General features: G+C 37.6%; 1 protein-coding gene across 1 annotated transcript; it reads right to left on the bottom strand.

Annotated features, from left to right (window-relative positions):
- Nucleotides 1-8,997: 8,997 nt before the first annotated feature.
- Nucleotides 8,998-9,915, bottom strand: LOC311090396 (olfactory receptor 51I2-like; the record flags this gene model as incomplete). The annotated part of the gene is made up of 1 exon (XM_084125651.1): nt 8,998-9,915. The coding sequence occupies one exon, from the start codon at nt 9,913-9,915 to the stop codon at nt 8,998-9,000; it is 918 nt and encodes a 305-aa protein (XP_083981777.1).
- Nucleotides 9,916-20,197: the final 10,282 nt, after the last annotated feature.

The raw sequence follows: 20,197 nt of genomic DNA, 5'->3' as shown, positions 1-20,197 counted from the left end.
TTTTGAAAAACAAAACAAAAACAAAGCTTCTTTTTAGGCACACACAGACGTCAAGATTCAGTCTATGCATCTCAACAATGGTGACGAGCAGAATATTCAATTAGGAAAAGTAAATTACATAGACAATTCAGATCATAATTTATTCATACCGCAATGCATGATGGGAGCCATTAATGAGTTGTGATTGGTGGCAGCCCCTGCAACATGCTTTATTATTGTCACCATTGTTGAGATTCACAGGCTGATTATTGATGTCTGTGTTTCTAAATAAATTCATTTGAAAGTCTTTTGATCAGAACAAGGTTTATTAAATATTTTGGATTATATGGAAAATACTGAAAATCATATGCTGTAGAATCACAGAGCTGCTGTAATTAACGAGTTAAACCAAACTATCTCAATAAGTTTCATTTTTTGGATCACAACATGATTATGTCAAAACATAACCAACACCATCAGATCACATTGTCTCTTTGTGCATCTGACTGTTATAAATCAATAACAGCAGACAAGCAAAATCTAAAGTTAATAATGTAAGGGTCAAGAGCCCAACTCAAGCAAACACCCATCACCATAATGGTAACTTACAATTTGTGATTTTCTCCTTCAGTGATTCTGCTTGTTAACATCAGGTGTCTTCAATAATAGTCAATCATCACTCAATTAATCACTTAATTATCTCATTAACTTTAACACTCTTGAGTTGAGTTGGAAAAAATTAAAATTTTGGTTTGACATTAAATCAAAATTCATGGTTTTAACTAAATCATAAATACAATTTGAGAAAATCTAAAACAATTAGCTGTAACAAATTACATCAATTTTTTTAAGTTAATCCAAAGTATCATTTTTTTCAGTGCAACTATCGGTGAGATAAAACTCATCGTCTGACAAAAGCCCTATTCGCACAGGATAAGTATTACCTGGTGACCTCTAGTCATTTGTAATAATTGCGGAGGTTGTCTGTGATCTTAATCCCATGCGAATCGGCCATGTCTGTAATTTGTCAAGTTAAAATTCCCCCGCAAATGACCAACCATATTTCGCCGAACACCGAGGTCCTGTGATAATTTTATATTAAGTTAAAAATCACCTGTGATAAATTAGTCATGTGCGAATTGGCATCTCTGTGATTTGACGGGGTCGTTTATAATATTTTCAAGGTTTTTGTTTCCTGTGCGCTTTTTTATCCATCTTTTGTGAAGAATGGAGGCTGTGTTGGAGTGTTTTGATAGTATTTTGGGTGCTGGGTCATATCGCTATACACCATACAACTATACAATTTGCAGAAAGAGAAAGCTGAAAATCATCAGAAGAGCAAAAACAAAAAGAATGATTAGATGGAGATGAATGACATATATAGCAGCATGAGGTAAGGAACATTCTTCTGTTTATGATATATCATACAGCTAGACCTATAACGACAAGAAATGTCCAAGCAATAGCCTATTATTGACATCATATCCGGGAGATAAGTCAGTAAATTCGAGTAAAATCACAGGCTTCGCTTATCCCGTGCGAATGCACCACACGAAATTCAGATGTCGGGGAGCAATTTCTAAATCACACAAGGTCCCCAGATATTACTAATCCAGTGCGAATAGGGCTTTATAATCATCCCTTTTCGATCCTGCACAATTACGGTGAACTTGAGGTTCCATTTCCTTAAAAAGAATAATTTAACGCCAAGCATAGTTTCAATCGAGTTCCCTTAACATCCTATATTAACTCTACTTTCAAAATGTTGCTGATTAAATGTTGATTATTATCGATCTGTTTAAACTTGGTTCGTGAATGTGCTTCCCTTTAGATGAAACGAAAAGAAAGAATTCAGAACTTGAATTCAATTAAGAATTATTAATTAGGACAACAACAGAAAATTCTTTATGTCTAAGTAAAGTAGTGCAAGTTGGGGGTAATACGAAAGTGGCTTCGACCTGACTGTCCATTAAACAACTTAATTTGAATGGTTTGTGTTTTTGTTTTACTTTCAGACCAGGACTGGAGAACACCTGACGATGGGATGTTGAGACTTCTTCCTCTGATTGAGAAAAAGCTACACCACATCAGTGATCACATCTTCTGTTCATCTGTTGTACTGTAGGGTACAACTGAACAAACTGTTTAGACGAGGAAGAAGAACATGAACACGATAGAGACATGTACAGGGAAGAGCAAGAAACGTCTCGGTTACCAATGTAACCCTTGTTCCCTGAAGGGACCACCGGTCAGCGGTGGTCCAGTAATAGTGGCAAGGGGACTAAGTCTCCGTTCCCTCCTTCAGGGAACGAGGGTTATTGTGAGAATACACGTAGCAAGCCGACATGAGCTTGCTTGACTCAAGGGTGCCCTCTATTTGAAGAGAGCACCTGAGAAGCTACTGGCTCAACACGTAAGCTATAAAACCTAGCAGACTATTAGGTGTCGCCCAACCTGCAGCTCTACAAACATCTGCCAGCGAGGCACCCTGTGCCAGCGCCCAGGAAGCAGCAACACTCCGGGTGGAGTGGGCATGCAACCCTGGGGGACAAGGTACACCTTGGGTATCGTACACCAAGATGATGGCATCCACTATCCAGTGGGCCAACCTTTGCTTAGAGACTGCCTTCCCTTTCTGCAGGCCTCCGAAACAGATGAAGAGCTGATCTGAGGTTCTAAAGCTTTGCGTTCTGTCCAGATAAGTCCGTAAGGCGCGGACTGGACAGAGAAAAGCTAGGGTTGAGTCCTCCAGGGGCAGCGCTTGCAAGTTCACCACTTGATCTCGAAAGGGAGTAGTGGGAACTTTCGGCACATATAAGGGCCGTGGTCTCATTTGTCTTTATGCTACGTTATCAACTTTATGCTGTGTCCTCTAATAAAGTGTTGTGTAATAAAGTATGGTGAATATTGTGTATTGAAAGTGGTGTTTGGTACAGAAAATTGTATTTGAGAAATTTTAATTTCTTATTTATTTAGTTTAGTTCATAATTTAAAAACAACTACATATTATTAATTACCATGAATCTTTTACTTAGGACATAAAAAATTAGATCTGGTTAATGATATTTGGGACAACAATGCAACAAAAGTTGCACATACTTGCATGTATGCCAGTTTTTTTAAATAAAGGGAAACTGTGAATAAACAAGAGGCTGCAGTGGGCTATCTTGCTATAAATACTTCAAGCATAATTGAAGATGATCCATGTTGATCATTCTAGTACATCTACTACTGCTTTTAAAATGAAAGCATAGACATTACTGATGTCAGGCATATAAGCATCAATCAGAGGGGGTGAAAAGGAAATGTTGGCACTGTTTTTTGTTGTTTTACTGAATGGTGCATTAGCCTTGTGTAATAGAAATAGTGTGTGTAGATCTGTGTAGATTGTACTGCCCTTCCACCCCCAGGGGCCCAGCAACGGCCCCCAGAAGAGCAAAAAAATGCACATTTCAAATGGCTGTAACTCAAAGTCCAGTTAGTGTATCAAAGAGAAAATTGTCAGGACAACTGCTTAATGCTATGTTTAACAAATAATGTTGGCCAGAGTTTTCAGACATATGGAAAGCTGGCTTAAAGGTTATTTTTAAAGTGCTCACAGTAAAATATCAAATTTCAGCCTGTCCCTCATATGTGTCATAAAGGTTTGCACAATGAACAAATTTAGATATCCAGTTGTCCATTAAAGATATTATTTATTTAACATTTATTGCTTCATTACAAAACGTTTTAAACTACATTTCCCACATATCTCTGTCATTCTATCAATGGAACATGAAAAATGGTGCTGTAGTTCATTGAAATGTGCAGACATGCTTAGGGTTAGGGTTAGGATCTCGGTAAAGGAGTAATTTCTCACAACATAGAGACACTTTATAGTTAACTTAATGTATAACTAACGTAATAATAACACCAAAACATACTTTGTAACATGAAGCGGCGATTTATATGGGTTAAACGATAGTCCAATCACAGCGAGTTCTGCGATAAAGTCACAGCCAATAACAACCCAGCTGAACAGATGCGTGGCATTTACTTGCCCATTTATGGTAAATGATGACAGATCTCTTCTGGTTCTGGCTGCAGGGATAGATACCTTAAATTATGTATTATTTGGGCTATTAAACATGTATTCCTTCTAATTAAATTATAAAACTTATATTTAAAAACAAAAGACTGCTGACAATCTATCAGCAATCTATCAGGGGCAATCTATTATAGTGACACATACAGTAAATTAAAAAAATCGCTATGATGAAGTTATATTTTTACAAACAAAGAGATGAGATTCAACTTTGTTATGTGAAAATATATTTGTTTCTTCGCTTTAAAGAACAAATGGGAAAAACCGTAAGCACAACATTTTACATTCTCAACTTTCATTCTATATCCTTGTGATTATTGGTCACTTTTATTGTAACTATGCAATGAATATGTCCTTTAGCAAAACACCTGATGAGCAGTGACGCTTTTTTGATAAAGGCATTAGGCAGAAATCAAGTACAGTTTATGAAGCTGAAAAGAGAAAACAAAATGCTTTAATAATATGGAAAAAGATAAATCACTATTTTCAATTATTGGTTCTGCATATATCAAAGAGATCACAAGGAGGAGTGGGACTCCACATGAAGACTTTCAGAAACTGTGACAGAGCAAAGGGTGCACATCGGTGGACACATCCTACACATGCCCAAACAACAACAACCAAAGACAGTGATGAAGTGGACACCACCAGGAGGATGCAGGAGACAGGGAAGACCAAGGAAAACATGGAGACAGATGTTTCAAGATCTGAAGAATGTCAGTGTCCCATGGGAAGATGTGGAGAACTTGGCCACGGATCGAATACATTGGAGGACACTTGTTGCCCAATGTGCCCAGCAAGGCACAGCACTTGATGATGATGTTGTGAGTTTATCCATAACTGTGGGATATTTTTCTGTAAAGAGTGTTGCATAATTAAATGTTAAAAGCATTTTTATGTAATAAGTTCACTGATATGTGGGCATTTCTATGAATAAAAGTATGTCATGCAAACGGGACAGTTATCAGCAGTGTAACTGATCTGATTATGACAAAATAATCGAATATATTATGTCATGTGACAAGTCAGATAAGCTTTTCCACTCTTGCAAACAGAGGTAGGTTATGAGTTGTGGAGAGACATCATGTATCATTGGAACATAAACAGACAGGGACCAATTTGTAATAATTTTAATAAATACAATGCAATTAATATAAACTTTCTGACAGTGTGTGGGACATCCGACTAGTTTCCAAGAAGGGGCGCAACTGATTTACAAATATCGCAAATAAATATGTACAGGAATTGAGGCAGTAGCCAATGACAGCACTAGGAGTAAAAGCTGCAGGATTGTGTACGAGTATACAAATATGTACGAGTATTGTGTGAATTTGACAACTTGTTAAATCTTGTGAATTATTAAGACTTTGACCAGCAAGCACAGTACGTCAATGTGACGTCAGGAAGACGTTGGACTCCAACTAATCCAACGTCAGTCAGACATCATATTTTGGTTGAAAATGAAAGTCAGGTTGACGTCTAAACCCAACGTTTGTTTGGCATCAAGCTCCAACGTCAGACAGATGTTGAATTTTGGTTGGAATAAGCACCGCAAAAATATATGACATGCATGGCAGCACATTAAATCTGTGAAGATCTCAGCAGAGGAGGATTAAACAACTCCACAAACAGCATTACCAGCTTCACTTATTACTAACCAGATTTACTTGATTTAATTTCCGGTTTAAAGAAATGAATAGTTGTATTTTAAAGTCACCGTGATGGTGGTTAGCGTTTGCTTTAGTTGGATTCTTGACCCTTGACTTTTTAGTATAGCATTTTCTCTGGCTGCTATAATTTTGTGTTTATAAAGCACATTTATTGCGGCAAAAAAGCCTAGAGAAATGAGATTAGGTGATGTTGGCTGTTTATTGATGATGAAGTCATTATAATGTGATTGCCTGAATTCCTGATCTTATTCAGAATCTGATGTTTTGATTATATTGGACTTGTGTTTTTAATGTTGTTTTATAATAGAAGCTATTTAATTTTACAGCATGAGAGCAATGTTGTTTATAAAATATAAAGGATTTCAAAAACATTTAGTGCATTCAATTTTTTCCTCTACATTATTACTTAGCCATCAAGAATCAGTGTATGACTCTAAACAATGGTGACAATCAATGAAATGCTTCATGCTGCAGTGCATGCTGGGTACCACCAATCAAAACGCACCCATATCTCCTAGCATGCATTGCGGCATTACTAAATTATGCAGCTGGATTTTTTGTAGCTTGTTTTATGCTCAGAGTTGATCTGATTATCTGGATATTTTGTTTGATTGTCACCATTGTTGAGATTCATATGCTGTGTCTTGATGTATGTGTGTGTCTAAGTAATGCCATAGATGAAAGGTTTTTGTGCACTAAATAGTTTTAAAAACCAAGTATATTTTTTGATAAAGAACACTACTAGATATGCTGTAGAATCAAATGGCTTCTATTATGAATAAAACAATATTAAAACCACAAGTCCTATATAATCAAAGCACTAGACGCTGAAAAAGATCAGGGATTCACGCAATTACATTATGACAGTCAACATCACCTGATCTCATTTTCTAATGGCGTTTTTAGCTACAACAATTGTGCTTTATAAACACACAATTATTATATTAAAGAGTCAAGGGTCAAGAGCACAACTAAAGCAAACGCTAACCACCATCATGGTGACTTTAAAATACAAAATATGATTTCATTAAAATGGAAATTAAATAAAGTAAATCTGGTTAGTTTTAAGTGAAGCTGGTAATAAGTGTATGGCCATGCATTTCACCTTTTTGTTTGGTTTATTCCAACCAAAATTCAACGACTGTCCAACGCTGGAGCTTGACGTCAAACAAACATTGGATTCAGACATCAACCCAACTTTCATTTTCAACCAAAATCCAACGTCTGACCGACGTTGTAGTCTATATCCTGTGCCTGCTACACAATGATGAAGTGATGTTTCACTCATAGTTACCGCAGGCAGAAAACAAAATAATAATAAGTATCAACAGCAAAAATTGAAATGGCTCAGCGATTTACTGCAGAGCAAGTACTGAACATAATAAAATAATGTCACTGTCACTTGATGGTGGATCTGGTGGAGAAGCTGTCAGCGATTAAAATATTGATATTTGAAGATGTTGAAAATTATAGTTTTGAGATTATGTTTCAGTTCGCAAATATGAGCCAGATGCTGAATATATTGTGAAATTAGTTCTATCGAGGACAATGATGATGATATAAAAAATCTTCTTAAACTGAACCCTTCCAAGCTCTAATCTCCTGATTGAGTTTTCTATTATCGCGACAGGTAGAGTTCCATCCATGTTAGATATAGATCTGGGATGCTAAAGACCCAAAAATGTAATAATGATTGGCAAAACCTTCATGCATTTAAAGGGATAGTTCACAGAATTTTTTTTTAATTCTGTCATCATTTACTCACCCTCAAGTTTTTCCAAACATGTATAATTGGTTTTTTGTTCTGCTTAACACAAAGGAAGATATTTTGAAGGAAGTTTGTAACCAAGCCATTTTGGGGCACCATTGACTTCCAATACTAAAAATGTCAATGGTGCCCCAAAATTTAAAAAAATAAATAAATAAAAATAAATAATTCAAATTATGTATCTTGCACTCAAGCAGCCATTACTAATTTGAAAGCACAACTTTAGAACTATTAATGCGGCTTGGGACATTATTATAGAAACAAACATATACTTGCTATAGGTCTTTGTCTGCCCTGTTTGCATCCCCAATTTGATTAAATGGCAGTGAGTGGGAGAATGACCATATGGAAGGCAAAGAAATGCAAAAGCATGTAATCTAGGCGTATATCAAAATATTTTCTAAATGATGACAGGTCTGAGTTTTTCCAAAACACATTGTGGTCAAAACACATGCATACATATAGACAGTTTTTGAACAGCACTTTATATGTATGTTTTATTTTACATGAACAAAAATTGACTGAGTGCACCTGAATGCAAGAAAAGTTCACCCCAAAATAAAAATTATAATATTTTTTTGTTCTTCCAAACATAGTTGTGTTGTCAAGGCTGTGCAGCACAGAGATTTTATAGTGGCTAAGTGGGTTTAAATCCATCTACTCCATTTCATGGTAAAACTTTAGAATAACGGTCCGTCATTAATAAGTAATGCAAGACTAATGAATAATATTACATTAACACTTCAGCTACTATTTTTAACTAATACAGAAACAAGCTTATAAGTTCACTTAGAAAGTATAAGCAAATAATTAATATACTATTTAAATGTACATATAACATGTACATATGCTGGTTATAAACAGAACAGTGTTAGTATTCTAGCATTTAATCACTTTAATTATTATTATTTATGTTGAAAATAGATACAACTACACCAAATATCATGATTTGTAATTATTTGATTTAAAGTATGTTGACAGCTATTGTTTGAAGTTCTCCTAAATCCTTAAATACAAATAAGCCAGGTTCAGTCTGACAGTGTAATGCTTTGCATTCAGAATAACACAATGTCAATTATTTTATTTTTAAATGATACAATTATAAAGAATTAGTTACACTAATAGTCTGTCATTTTTAAAAGATTTAATTGAAGCTCATATTCTATAGTTAAGCTATATTCTAGCTATATTAGCTATATTCTATAGTAAAGTTATTAATCCAAGCTCATATGATATTGATGGCTTCTTTATTCAGTCAATTCTGATTGTGTTTCTAAATCCCTTATACATTTTTTTTTTTTTTTTACACAAATGTACAGTATTTACTGAGGAGGTAATTTAAAGGAAATCTGTATATAATTCAGAAGGGTGAAAACTATCACATTTAGCAGTCACTCACAACTAGAAGGTGAGTGACTACTTGATTGAACAATTATCTTTAAATTTCTTCAAACTTGATTTTCTGTGTTACAGTATTACAACAGAAACAAAGCAGGCTATTTGGAGGCTTTTATAAGATGCCTAATTTTTTGGCGAATATCAGGAAAGTTTAGTCCATAAACAATAGGGTTTACAAAGGGTGGTATAATAATAAATTCAAGTGAAATGACAACACTCAGCGCTATAGGAAGTTCCCCATTCACAAATCGACTCAAGGTAAGCTCACAAAAAAGTGCAACTGAGAAATTTAAAAGGATCACCATGTGTGGAATACAAGTTTTATATGCTTTGCTCCTGAACTCTTGTGTGCTTCTTTGACAAATTATAATAATTCTGGCATAGGTATAAAATATAAAACTCAAAGGGATACAAATTGTTGTGATCGTTACAATCAGGCCATAAATATTATTAATATTATTGTTCACACATGAGAGTTTGACAATTTCATAGTTGTGGCAGTACACCTTTAGCAATTTGTTACCACAGATTGTCAGCCTTGCAGTTAAAAGACCACTAATACCAACAAAAGTAATTGGATAAAACCATGCTATAACTATTAGAAAAGTTAGAAACCGTGTGGTAATTATGTTGTTGTAATGCAAAGGTTTACTGATTGCAACAAACCTATCAAATGCCATTAACATCAATATTGTAAGCTCAAAAGCTGCATATGAGTAAATGACAAAACTCTGTATGATACATGCTTCAAAGGAGATTATATGTGCATCATAGAGCAGGTCTGTCAATAACCTTGGGAAAAAGCCAGCTGTACCATATACAGAATTGATGGACAAGCATGAAATCAAAATGTACATGGGCTTGTGCAACGTCTTCTCCATAATTATTACAAGAACAATAAGAACATTAAAGTATATGACAGCACAGTAAAAAATAAACCCCAAAGTGAAGAAAGCATATCTTATGCACCCAAGATTTTCAAACAACATGAAGTAAAAATATGTTCCATTTTCCATTTTCCTTACACAAGGAAAACTTTCATTGACCTGAGGAAGAGAGCAAACAAAGTTCATATGCTTTTACACCATAAATAAACAAATAAACATTCATCTCAGAATGTTTAGCCACAGTGTCTTATAAATGTAATGCGACCCTAACTGTAAATTCTTAACTGTGTTCAGTAATATAATAATCATTCAATTAAATTAATGGTTAGCACAGTAATAATTAAACACAGTCTAAAAAAAAAATATTGTTGTTGTTGTTTTTAACATTACAAACATTATTAGAAATACCTTCTGTTATATACTCTGAAATGCCCATCATTGCATCTTCATTAAAATTGCAGGTAATGAACTCTATTTGTGTTTTGATTTAGTTGGACTGTGGAGTCACCAGTGTATGCTAGTGTTTTTATACTATCTAACACATCTCAGGGGCCTGTCGTGGCCTCTCAAGTCCTCTGAAGTTTGATCTCACTAACAACACAAATTAATAGCATATATGTTAAACATAAATAAATATAACATATCAATTAATCATAATTCTGCTTTCCAAACTTTCCACTGCAGATAATAATTATTAACTCTTTCCTCACTAGCATTTTTTTTAAATATCATTATCACAAAACATTCATGGCCCCCAGAGTATGTTGTAGTATGAATGTCTGAACATGCAATATATCAAAAGAAAAAACAGAGCTTCTGCTTAACCCTCTGAGGTCTGAGCTGTTTTCTGGGCCCTGGAGGTGTTCTGACATGCTCTGACATTTCTGGTTATTTCTGTTACTTGTGACATTTTCATGGCTAAAGTCTAATTACACTATATTCAGCACAAACTCTGCTACGATAATATATCAGCAGCATGTATGTAAAAGTTTGTGGTTTTGAGATAATGACATTTATGCGTGGTTTGTGAAAATACAAAAAAAAATTCTCACTGAAATAAGGCCATGAAACCCATACTGATTATTTCTTCACAAGACTTTTGAAAATTGTATCACGTAGCCTAGAATATTTGCTCTAAAACTATGTGAAAATCACCCTGACTGCTCATTCAGATAAGACAATATATTGATTTAAAATTTTTATGACGTGTTTTGTGTGAAAAAGCTTTATGCGGAGGTCATTAATATGTATTGTTTTCACACCTGAGAAAGACAAAGACCCTCCCCTAACGGCCCTATTAGGAGCTATCAGGCCCTGTCATTCTGAGCAACCTTGCACAATACTGTAAATGAGGAGATTTAAAAAAGAATGGCTTTTAAATTGTTTGGATTTATTTACAACACAACATAGTCCAAAGATACACACAACAAATGCCAAAAAAGCACTTATTGAAAACAGTGATCCAAAGACAGAGACCTTTGTGCCATTCCTAAAAACATTGTACATACCTTTCATTTCCAAGGTGTTTGATTTTCACTTTACCATGTTCATGTTCACTGAAGTCCTCAGTGGCATCTGGGCCCTGAAAAAAAAAAGTGAACATACTGATATCAAGAGAAAGGCCTGCACGATTTTGGGAATAAATCTTAGATTTTTCTGGTTAAAATTGCTTTTTAAAATTCACAGAATACACACACACACACACACACACACAAATGTTTCCAACAATATATAATATAATGAACACCAGGTTTGTTGTGCCTTGTAGGCATAAGCTATGCGCAGTGCTGGATAAGATAACAACCCACATAGCAACATTGTTTCGGCCCAGATCCGGCCCACATCTGGCACTTGTGGAATGCGGATCTGGCCCACATGCAGCGTGGAATGATGGCACTTGACTGGACCGCTCCTGTTTACCAGATCTTGGCCACAAGCAGGACATAGAAATGCCACATGTCAGCCAAGAGCAAAGAAATAAACCAGAACTGGACCTTATCTGAGCCACAAAGTCTGTGTATATTAAATATGGAGTCATCTCATCCTTAATAAGCCTGTTAACAAGCAGAATCACTGAAGGAAAGAAGAGAACAGAAAAAGAGACGAGCAGAAACACAAGAACTACAACTGACTTCAGACACAGCCTTAGATGAAATCAACTGAAGAGAAAAGAAGACATTAAATCTGTGAAGATCTCAGCAGAGGAGGATTAAACAACTCCACAAACAGCATTACCAGCTTCACTTATTACTAACCAGACTGACTTTATTTCTGTCAGACGTCTACAAAAGTTTTTATTGAGAATTAACAGAGGTTTAACTCTAATGTGTTTCATTTGAAGTCACCATAACAGTGACTGGTGTTTCCATTAGTTGGGCTCTTAACTCTTCTTTTATGTTTTGTCTTTTTTTGGCTGCTGTGACAGTGTGTTTGTCAAACACATTTGCAGCAGCAAAGAAAGCTAAAGTGAAATGAGATCAGGTGATGATGGTTACCTGGTGATTGTATTCGCTGAGTTTTGTTTCAGTTTATAGACGTGCTCAAGAAAAAAAAGTTCACCACGACGGAGAGGCAGAACGCACACCCTGTTTATTTTCTTTATTTTACAAAAGCACAATGTTTTGATTTGATTGTAAGTGGACACATACAAAAGTAGAAATATCACAGATTCTTTTTTTATATTTCTTTTTTCTGTATGACCATAAATGACGGAGTAATTTAAGTTTATAGTGCTACAATGTGGAGAAAATCCAGCAAAATGCGCCTGCGCGTTTGTCGACCTCAGAGGGTTAAACACCTTTTAATTCTGGCTTTATGACATATTGAATTCAGAACAATATTCAAACCATAGATGGAGTAGATTGAGTCCATAAACACCCCTACAGCTTCACAGTCCTATAACTCTTCCTAGGTGAACATTTTATTCGGTAATGTTAGGCCATTTTTATTTATATACTGTTTGATGTTTGATGTTCATGTTATTTTCCATGTGGATTATCAATGCTTCTATCTCTTGTGGATGACAAACAGCAGCTAGACCCAAGGGCAGAAGAATAACTTGCAGGCTTAGATGACTGATCAAGAGGTGCTTTTACTGAAGAGTCCAAGTTTAAAAGTACAACAAAAGGGAAACAAAAGGGAGCTTCCACAGAAAAAATACAATAAACAAAAGATGAGCAAAAGGCAAATCCAAATGTAATATTTGTGAAGGAACAATAACACACGCAGAGACGGAGCCAAGGTGAGTGCTGTTTACTTCGTAGTACTTCACTGATACAGATAAGTTCCGGGCGAGAGTGCCCCATCCCCTTTACCATATTTACTCTAGTACTGATACTATCATTACCGTACAGTATAAACTACTACACTCCTTCCCCCTAGATTTGAACCCATAACAAGAAATAACTGTACTGTTATCACTATTTTGTAACATAATATGCAGTGCTAAAATTATACCACATATACAAACCTCATTAACCTAACAGTAAGCACTCAGAACATGAATACTGTATTCATAACTCATCTCTAATGAACACTTAGAGATTCAATCTAGTTGGTGCTGTCCGCTGCCTTTCTGGATAGCGCCGCTCTTGTTGCACTTCCGAAGATGGACCAGCAGCAACATTTTCTGGCTCTGTGCTTTCTACTGGATCCCCACAGCCTGCTGAGTACTCCAAGAAATCATCGTCATCCCTTCTGCTTGGTGAATATGAAGCTTTAGATGCACGCAGGTGATCCACATGCACATTGACTTGACGATGATCAACTTGTACCTCATAGGTCAGAAATCCTCTTCGTTGCAGAATCGTCCCTGAAACCCACAGCTTCTTTGGATGTCTGAAATCCCGAACTAACACCCTCTCTCCCCGTTTAAACATCCGGAGTGGCTTTGGTCGCTTGTCATGAGCCTTTTTCTGCTGTAGCTGATGCTTGAGCACTACTTCCGATATGTCCGGCTTCAATAATGACAGGCGAGTGCGAGGTAGTCTCTTTAGAAACATTTCAGCCGGGGTGCGCTCAGTGACTGTGTGAGGAGTGTTTCTGTATGTGAACAGGAACCGAGCAAGCCGTTGCTGGGGTGACACAGACTGAGCTTCCAGTCAAGTCCAGGCTTTCTTGAATGTCTGCACAGCTCGCTCCACTGCTCCATTGGATGCAGGATGGTAGGGTGGTGATAGAACATGGCGGACTCCATTATTCTTGAGGAACTGCTCAAACTCTACTGATGTAAATGGAGGGCCATTATCTGACACCAACACCTTTGGCAGGCCATAGGATGAAAATAGGTTTCTGAGAAGATGTCCAGTCTTCTCAGCTGTTGTCAGCTGTGTAGGCAGAACTTCTAGCCACTTTGAATAGACATCCACTACCAGCAAGTAGTGCTGCTTATTGATCTCAGCGAAATCAACATGTATTCTTTCCCACGGTGATGTAGCCCATGACCAAGGATGGAGGGGTGCTACTGCTGGCCTGTTCAGTGTAATCTCACATGCAGCACACTGGCCTACAAAGTTCTCTACTTCTTGATCTAGTCCTGGCCACCACAGGAAACTTCGGGCTAATGCCTTCATTTGTGTTATTCCAGGATGTCCATCATGTATATCAGACAATAGACTCCGTCTGAACTTTGGTGGTATAACCACCCTTGACCCCCAGAGAATACATCCCTGGTCTGTAGACAACTGATCCTTTCTCAGATAGAATGGTTTAAGATCTGGATTTGGCACAAACTTCGGCAAACCTGACAATGTCAGATCAAGAACTTTGGAAAGGACCGGGTCATGTCTTGTCTCTTCTGCAATGTCTTTTGCTGACACAGGCAGCTCATCAGTGTGTGAGACACAGAGTACTCCGCCTTCATCTGTAGCGTCATCCGTGTCATGATCACAAGGAAGACGTGACAATGCATCCGCATTGGCGTGGTCACTGGATCGTCTGTACTGAATGTCATAATCGTACGCCAACAGGATTAAAGACCAGCGCAACGCAATGCGAAGTGCAGCGAGAGTTGGAACTGCACATTTGGGGCCTAGAATTGTCAGAAGTGGTTTGTGGTCTTTCAACAACTCAAACTTTCTACCGTACAAGTACTTATGGAACTTCTTGACACCGATAATGATGCTCAATGCTTCCTTCTCAATTTGAGCATAATTCTTCTCACTAGATGAGAGAGTTCTTGATGCAAAAGCAATTGGTTGCTCTTCACCGGATGGAAACACATGAGAAATTACTGCTCCGACACCATATGGACTGGCGTCACAAGCAAGCCTGAGAGGCTTCTCTGGATCATAGTGTGCAAGGCATTTGCTATTCAAGAGACGTTGTTTACAGCCCTGAAATGCATCTTCACATTGTGGAGACCACTTCCATGGTGCTTTAGCTTGTAGCAGCTGGTGAAGTGGGTGCAGCAATGTGGACAGATTTGCCAAACATTTTCCATAGTAATTAAGCAACCCCAAAAATGATCTTAACTCTGTAACATTTTGTGGAGCTGGTGCGTTTACTATGGCCTCAACCTTGCTTGTGGTTGGGTGCAGTCCCTGTGCATCTATTCTGTACCCTAGGTACTCCACTGAGTCTTGCAGGAATGCACATTTGGAAAGCTTGATTCTCACACCATACTTTTCCAGTCTTTCCATCACTTGATCCAAAATTTCCAGGTGTTCTTCCTTTGTAGGTGCTGACACAAGAATGTCATCCATAAAGCACACAACCTTCTCCATCCCATTCAGTATTTGATCCATTGTGTGTTGAAACACTGCTGGAGCTGTGGAAACTCCATAGGCAAGGCGATGGAATCTGAAGAGGCCTTTGTGTGTGTTCACTGTAAGATACTGCTCTGACTCTGGATCTAATTGCAGTTGTTGATAAGCGAAAGACAGGTCTAGCTTACTGAAAACTCTCCCACCTGCCAAAGTAGCAAACAAATCCTCAGCATTTGGAAGTGGATATTCTTCCGGGAGTATGCATCGATTCACGGTCACTTTGTAATCACCGCACAATCGCACTGCCTTGTCTTTCTTGGGTACCACGACAACAGGTGCCGCCCATTCACTCCTTTCCACTTGTGTTATGATGCCATTCTTCTGTAAGCGTTCCAGCTCTTTTTCCACTGATTCCCTCAACGCATAAGGTACTGGTCGTGGTTTGTGGAAGATGGGCTTGGCCTCACTTTGCACTCTAATCTTCGCTCTGAAGTCTTTAATCTTCCCATATCCGTCTTTGAAGAGATCTTTGTGCTTTTCAAGCATTGCTTGCAGGGTGAGCTGTTCATTTTTCTCGCCGCCTTGAAGACTGAAGATCTTACCCCAGTTCAGCTTTATCTTCTGCATCCAATTTCTTCCCAGTAGTGGTGGTTTACTGCCTTTCACCACCACAAGTGGCAGCTTCCACTCAAATCCCTCATACTTCACTGGCACTAGAATTTTCCCAAGCACAGGAATGGTTTCTCCTGTGTATGAAGACAGATGAATGGCTACTGGCTGCAGAGAACAGTCCTTCAGTTGGTCATGATAGAGAGACTCTGGAATCAAGGACACAGATGCGCCTGTATCAACTTGCATTTTCACTGGGTTCCCAGCTACTTCAACTTTGACAAAAATTCCATCTTTTGTTCCTTGAGCGGTGTACACCGTAAACAAGTCCAGTACATCATCTTTACAATCATCAGAGTCATCAGTTACTCCAGTTGCATTCACCATTTTAGCTTTGTCCCCATGCTTTATTTTCTTGCAGACTCTTTTTAGATGTCCGACTTTTCCACAGCCATGGCAGGTTTCGGTGCGATAGTAGCATTCAGTTGATTGATGATTGTCCTTGCCACATTGATAGCACTTCTGCTTTTTCTCTGTAGAGAAGCGTTGTTTAGCTCTTCCATCATCCTGCCGGTTGTAAAATGAACTGTTACTCTTCTTGTGATGCCGCCGGTCACCAGAAGTGTTAAAGACTCTGTGAACTGCCCCTTTTGGTTTTTCAGCATGTTCTCTCATTTCCTTTTTGAATGTAAGATCTTTTTCAGATAATAGCCGCTTGTGATATCCCTCCCCTGAGAGGCCGCAAACAAACTGATCTCTGAGGGCATCATTTAGAAATTGTCCAAACTCACAAGTGCTCGCTAATGTCTTCAGTACAAGAATGTATTCAGCCACAGTTTCATCTTGCTTTTGCTGTCTTTTGTAGAATCTGAATTGTTCTGCAATCAAAATGGGCTTTGGCTTAAAATGCAGTGACAGGGCACTTGTGATATTGTCATATGACACTTCTGTAACCTTCTGAGGTGCAATCAAATTTTTCAACAGTCCATATTCAGTGGGACCCAAGACACTCAGAAACACGTCTGCTTTCTTCCCAGTATCAATCTCATTTGCTGACAGTCATCTTTCAAATCGTTCTAAATATGAATCAAAATCTTCTTTCTTACTTTCAAATTCTGGAACTCTTCCTATCAATGCCATCTCTTCAGGTGTTTTATTTATTTAATTTCTTTACAATTTCCCCTCTTCCAGCACACTTCTTCCTATGGCTCCTTCTGTTAATCTCCACTTTTCATTTATAACTTGCTTCGTCTTGCAAGACACATTTTTTTTTCTCAGTTACATCCACTTCACCCTGTCCTAGCCGTTTGAGTAGCTAGCAGTCTCGGTTTCCTCTGAACCCGAAAACAGGCGGAATGTTGCCTTTTTACTGAGTTTCACTTGTCAGATATCTTCAATATCCTTCCTGATGTGGATTCATTAACTCTATTACCTCGTCGCCACTGTAATATTTGTGGAGGAACAATAACACACGCAGAGACGGAGCCAAGGTGAGTGCTGTTTACTTCGTAGTACTTCACTGATACAGATAAGTTCCGGACGAGAGTGCCCCATCCCCTTTACCGTATTTACTCTAGTACTGATACTATCATTACCGTACAGTATAAACTACTACACCAAAAACTGACTTAGCTTTCTTGGCAAGAAAATTCAAGCATAGTAGGCTCAAGACTAAACACAACTGAAAGAAAGAGGCATGCTTATATGGGCCAACACAAAGAAGCTAATGAGCCCTACAGCTGGGAGAAATCAAATACTAATGAGTAACAACCCAATTAATTCTACAGAAGCTGAGGCCACCTAGTGGCTGGGAGAATCATTACAGGTCAGCGCCAACTAGAGGCTGGGACAGTAATTACAAGCTGTAGCCTTACAGGAGCCCCTCCTCCAGGAAGTGAACCGACGGATGTAGGTGAGGTTCCTGTGATCCGTCCAGATAAGGAATGGGTGTTTAGCACGCTCCAGCCACTGTCTCCACTCTTCAAGCGCCAACTTCACTGCCAACAGCTCCCGGTTACCGATGTCGTAATTCTCTCAGCTGGGGAAAGTCGAGGTGAGTGATGAAGTTTGTGGTCATTCCTTGCTCTCTGCGACAAGACCGCTCCAACCCCAACATCCGAAGCTTCCACATCGACTACAAAGGGCACTTCAGGATCTGGAAAAGTTCAATTGGTTGTGGAAGTGAAGAGCTGCTTGAGTCGGTCAAATGTAGGGCTGCAACTAACAATTATTTTAATAATTGATTAATCTGTCGATTATTTTTTCGATTAATCGATGAATTGGATAAAAAATTAAATAAAAAATAAACATTAATTTCCAAAACTTTATCCAAAAACAAATCCCAGAAAACTAGCAAATCCTAGAAAACGTTGGACCTCATTGACGAAGCCTGGTTGGGGCCAGTTCAGAACCACCTGAATCTTGCCAGGATCCATCTGGACATTGCCACTAGAGACAATGAATCCAAGAAAAGAGACAGTGGGGACATGAATTTCGCTCTTCTCTAGTTTGACAAATAATCCATTCCTCAGCAGTTGAGATAGGACATAGAGTGGGACATACTCTTCATAACAACAAGAGAAGATGAAAATGTCATCAAGATAAACAAATACAAACTTGTTTAGCATATCTCGTAACACATCATTAATAAGTGGCGCGTTTTGCTGGATTTTCTTCACATTGTAGCACAATAAACTTAAATTACTCCGTCATTTATGGTCATACAGAAAAAAGAAATATGAAAAAATAATCTGTGAGATGTCTACTTTTGTATGTGTCCACTTACAATCAAATCAAAACATTATGCTTTTTTAAAATAAAGAAAATAAACAGGGTGTGCTTTCTGCCTCTCCGTCTCGGTGAACTTTTTTTTCTTGAGCACGTCTATAAACTGAAACAAAACTCAGCGAATACTTGTCACACATTTATGAGCCATATATCTTTATAAACATTTCAGTGTGCACTTTTAAATGATCGGATTCAAACTGAAAACAAATATTCTCTGTTTAAGTAATTTGTATAAAACCAACAAGATTTCCAGTTTCTCAAACCCTTGCTCATTATTTTTAATTTGACCACGCCCACACACGCAAAAGAGATTGACTTGCAAATCGTCCACGCATCACACAACGCGCTCGTTACCTCAAAAACAAAGCACCAAATTTCATTAGTCTCTGCTTTTCATCGAGTTTGGAAGACATTGGATTTACCTCAGAAGAAGAAGAACGCAATTTGAAGACAAGAAAGATGTAAGGTAAGAAAATTTTAATTATATAGGCTATTATTGTTGCATAAACTTCACATTGCAGTTGAACTGTTGCTAGATATATGGTGAATATTATAATATTTAGACCCGTGTTTACTGTTAAATACTGTGTTTGTGGATATCTGCTCAAACGTAGATATGTATAATATGGTAACCATAATGTTTCATATTTTGGAGCGCGCTGTGCGTTTGAATGTTTCATATTCAAAACGCGTTGTGCGTTTGAAAAGCAAAACGCACCAAACAATATGTTTGTGCAACAATACTTCATGTTTTTACTCCAATCTCATTTCATAACATCATGGAAACATTTGAAGTAACATATGATAATCAATATATTTTTCTCTTACGTAGTTGTTACTGAAGTGTTCCTTTTTAACGATTTATAGGCTGCTATAGGTTATTGTTATTATTATTATTTTATGCAGCACTGCGCATAGCCTATGCCTACAAGGCACAACAAACCTGGTGTTCATTATATCTTGTTGGAAACATTTGTGTGTATTGTGTGAATTTTAAAAAGCAATTTTAACCAGAAAAATCTAAAATCTATTCCCAAAATTGTGCAGCCCTACTGCCCGTGCAGTTTCTCTTGATATCAGCATGTTCACAGTTTTTTTGTTTTTTTTACAGGGACCAGATGCCCCACTGATGAGTCCTGCTGACTTCAACATTCACATTAGTCTCTGTCCATGAACATGGTAAAGTGAAAATCAAACACCTTGGAAATGAAAGGTATGTACAATGTTTTTAGGAATGGCACAAAGGTATCTGTCTTTGGATCATTGTTTTCAATAATGTGCTTTTTTGTCATTTGTTGTGTATCTTTGGA

This window comes from Abramis brama, assembly GCF_963993115.1.
Source record: "Abramis brama genome assembly, chromosome: 10".
Classification (NCBI taxonomy): domain Eukaryota; kingdom Metazoa; phylum Chordata; class Actinopteri; order Cypriniformes; family Leuciscidae; genus Abramis; species Abramis brama.
The sequence above is the reverse complement of the archived record's forward strand: the minus strand, read 5'-3'. Positions and strand labels throughout refer to the sequence as shown.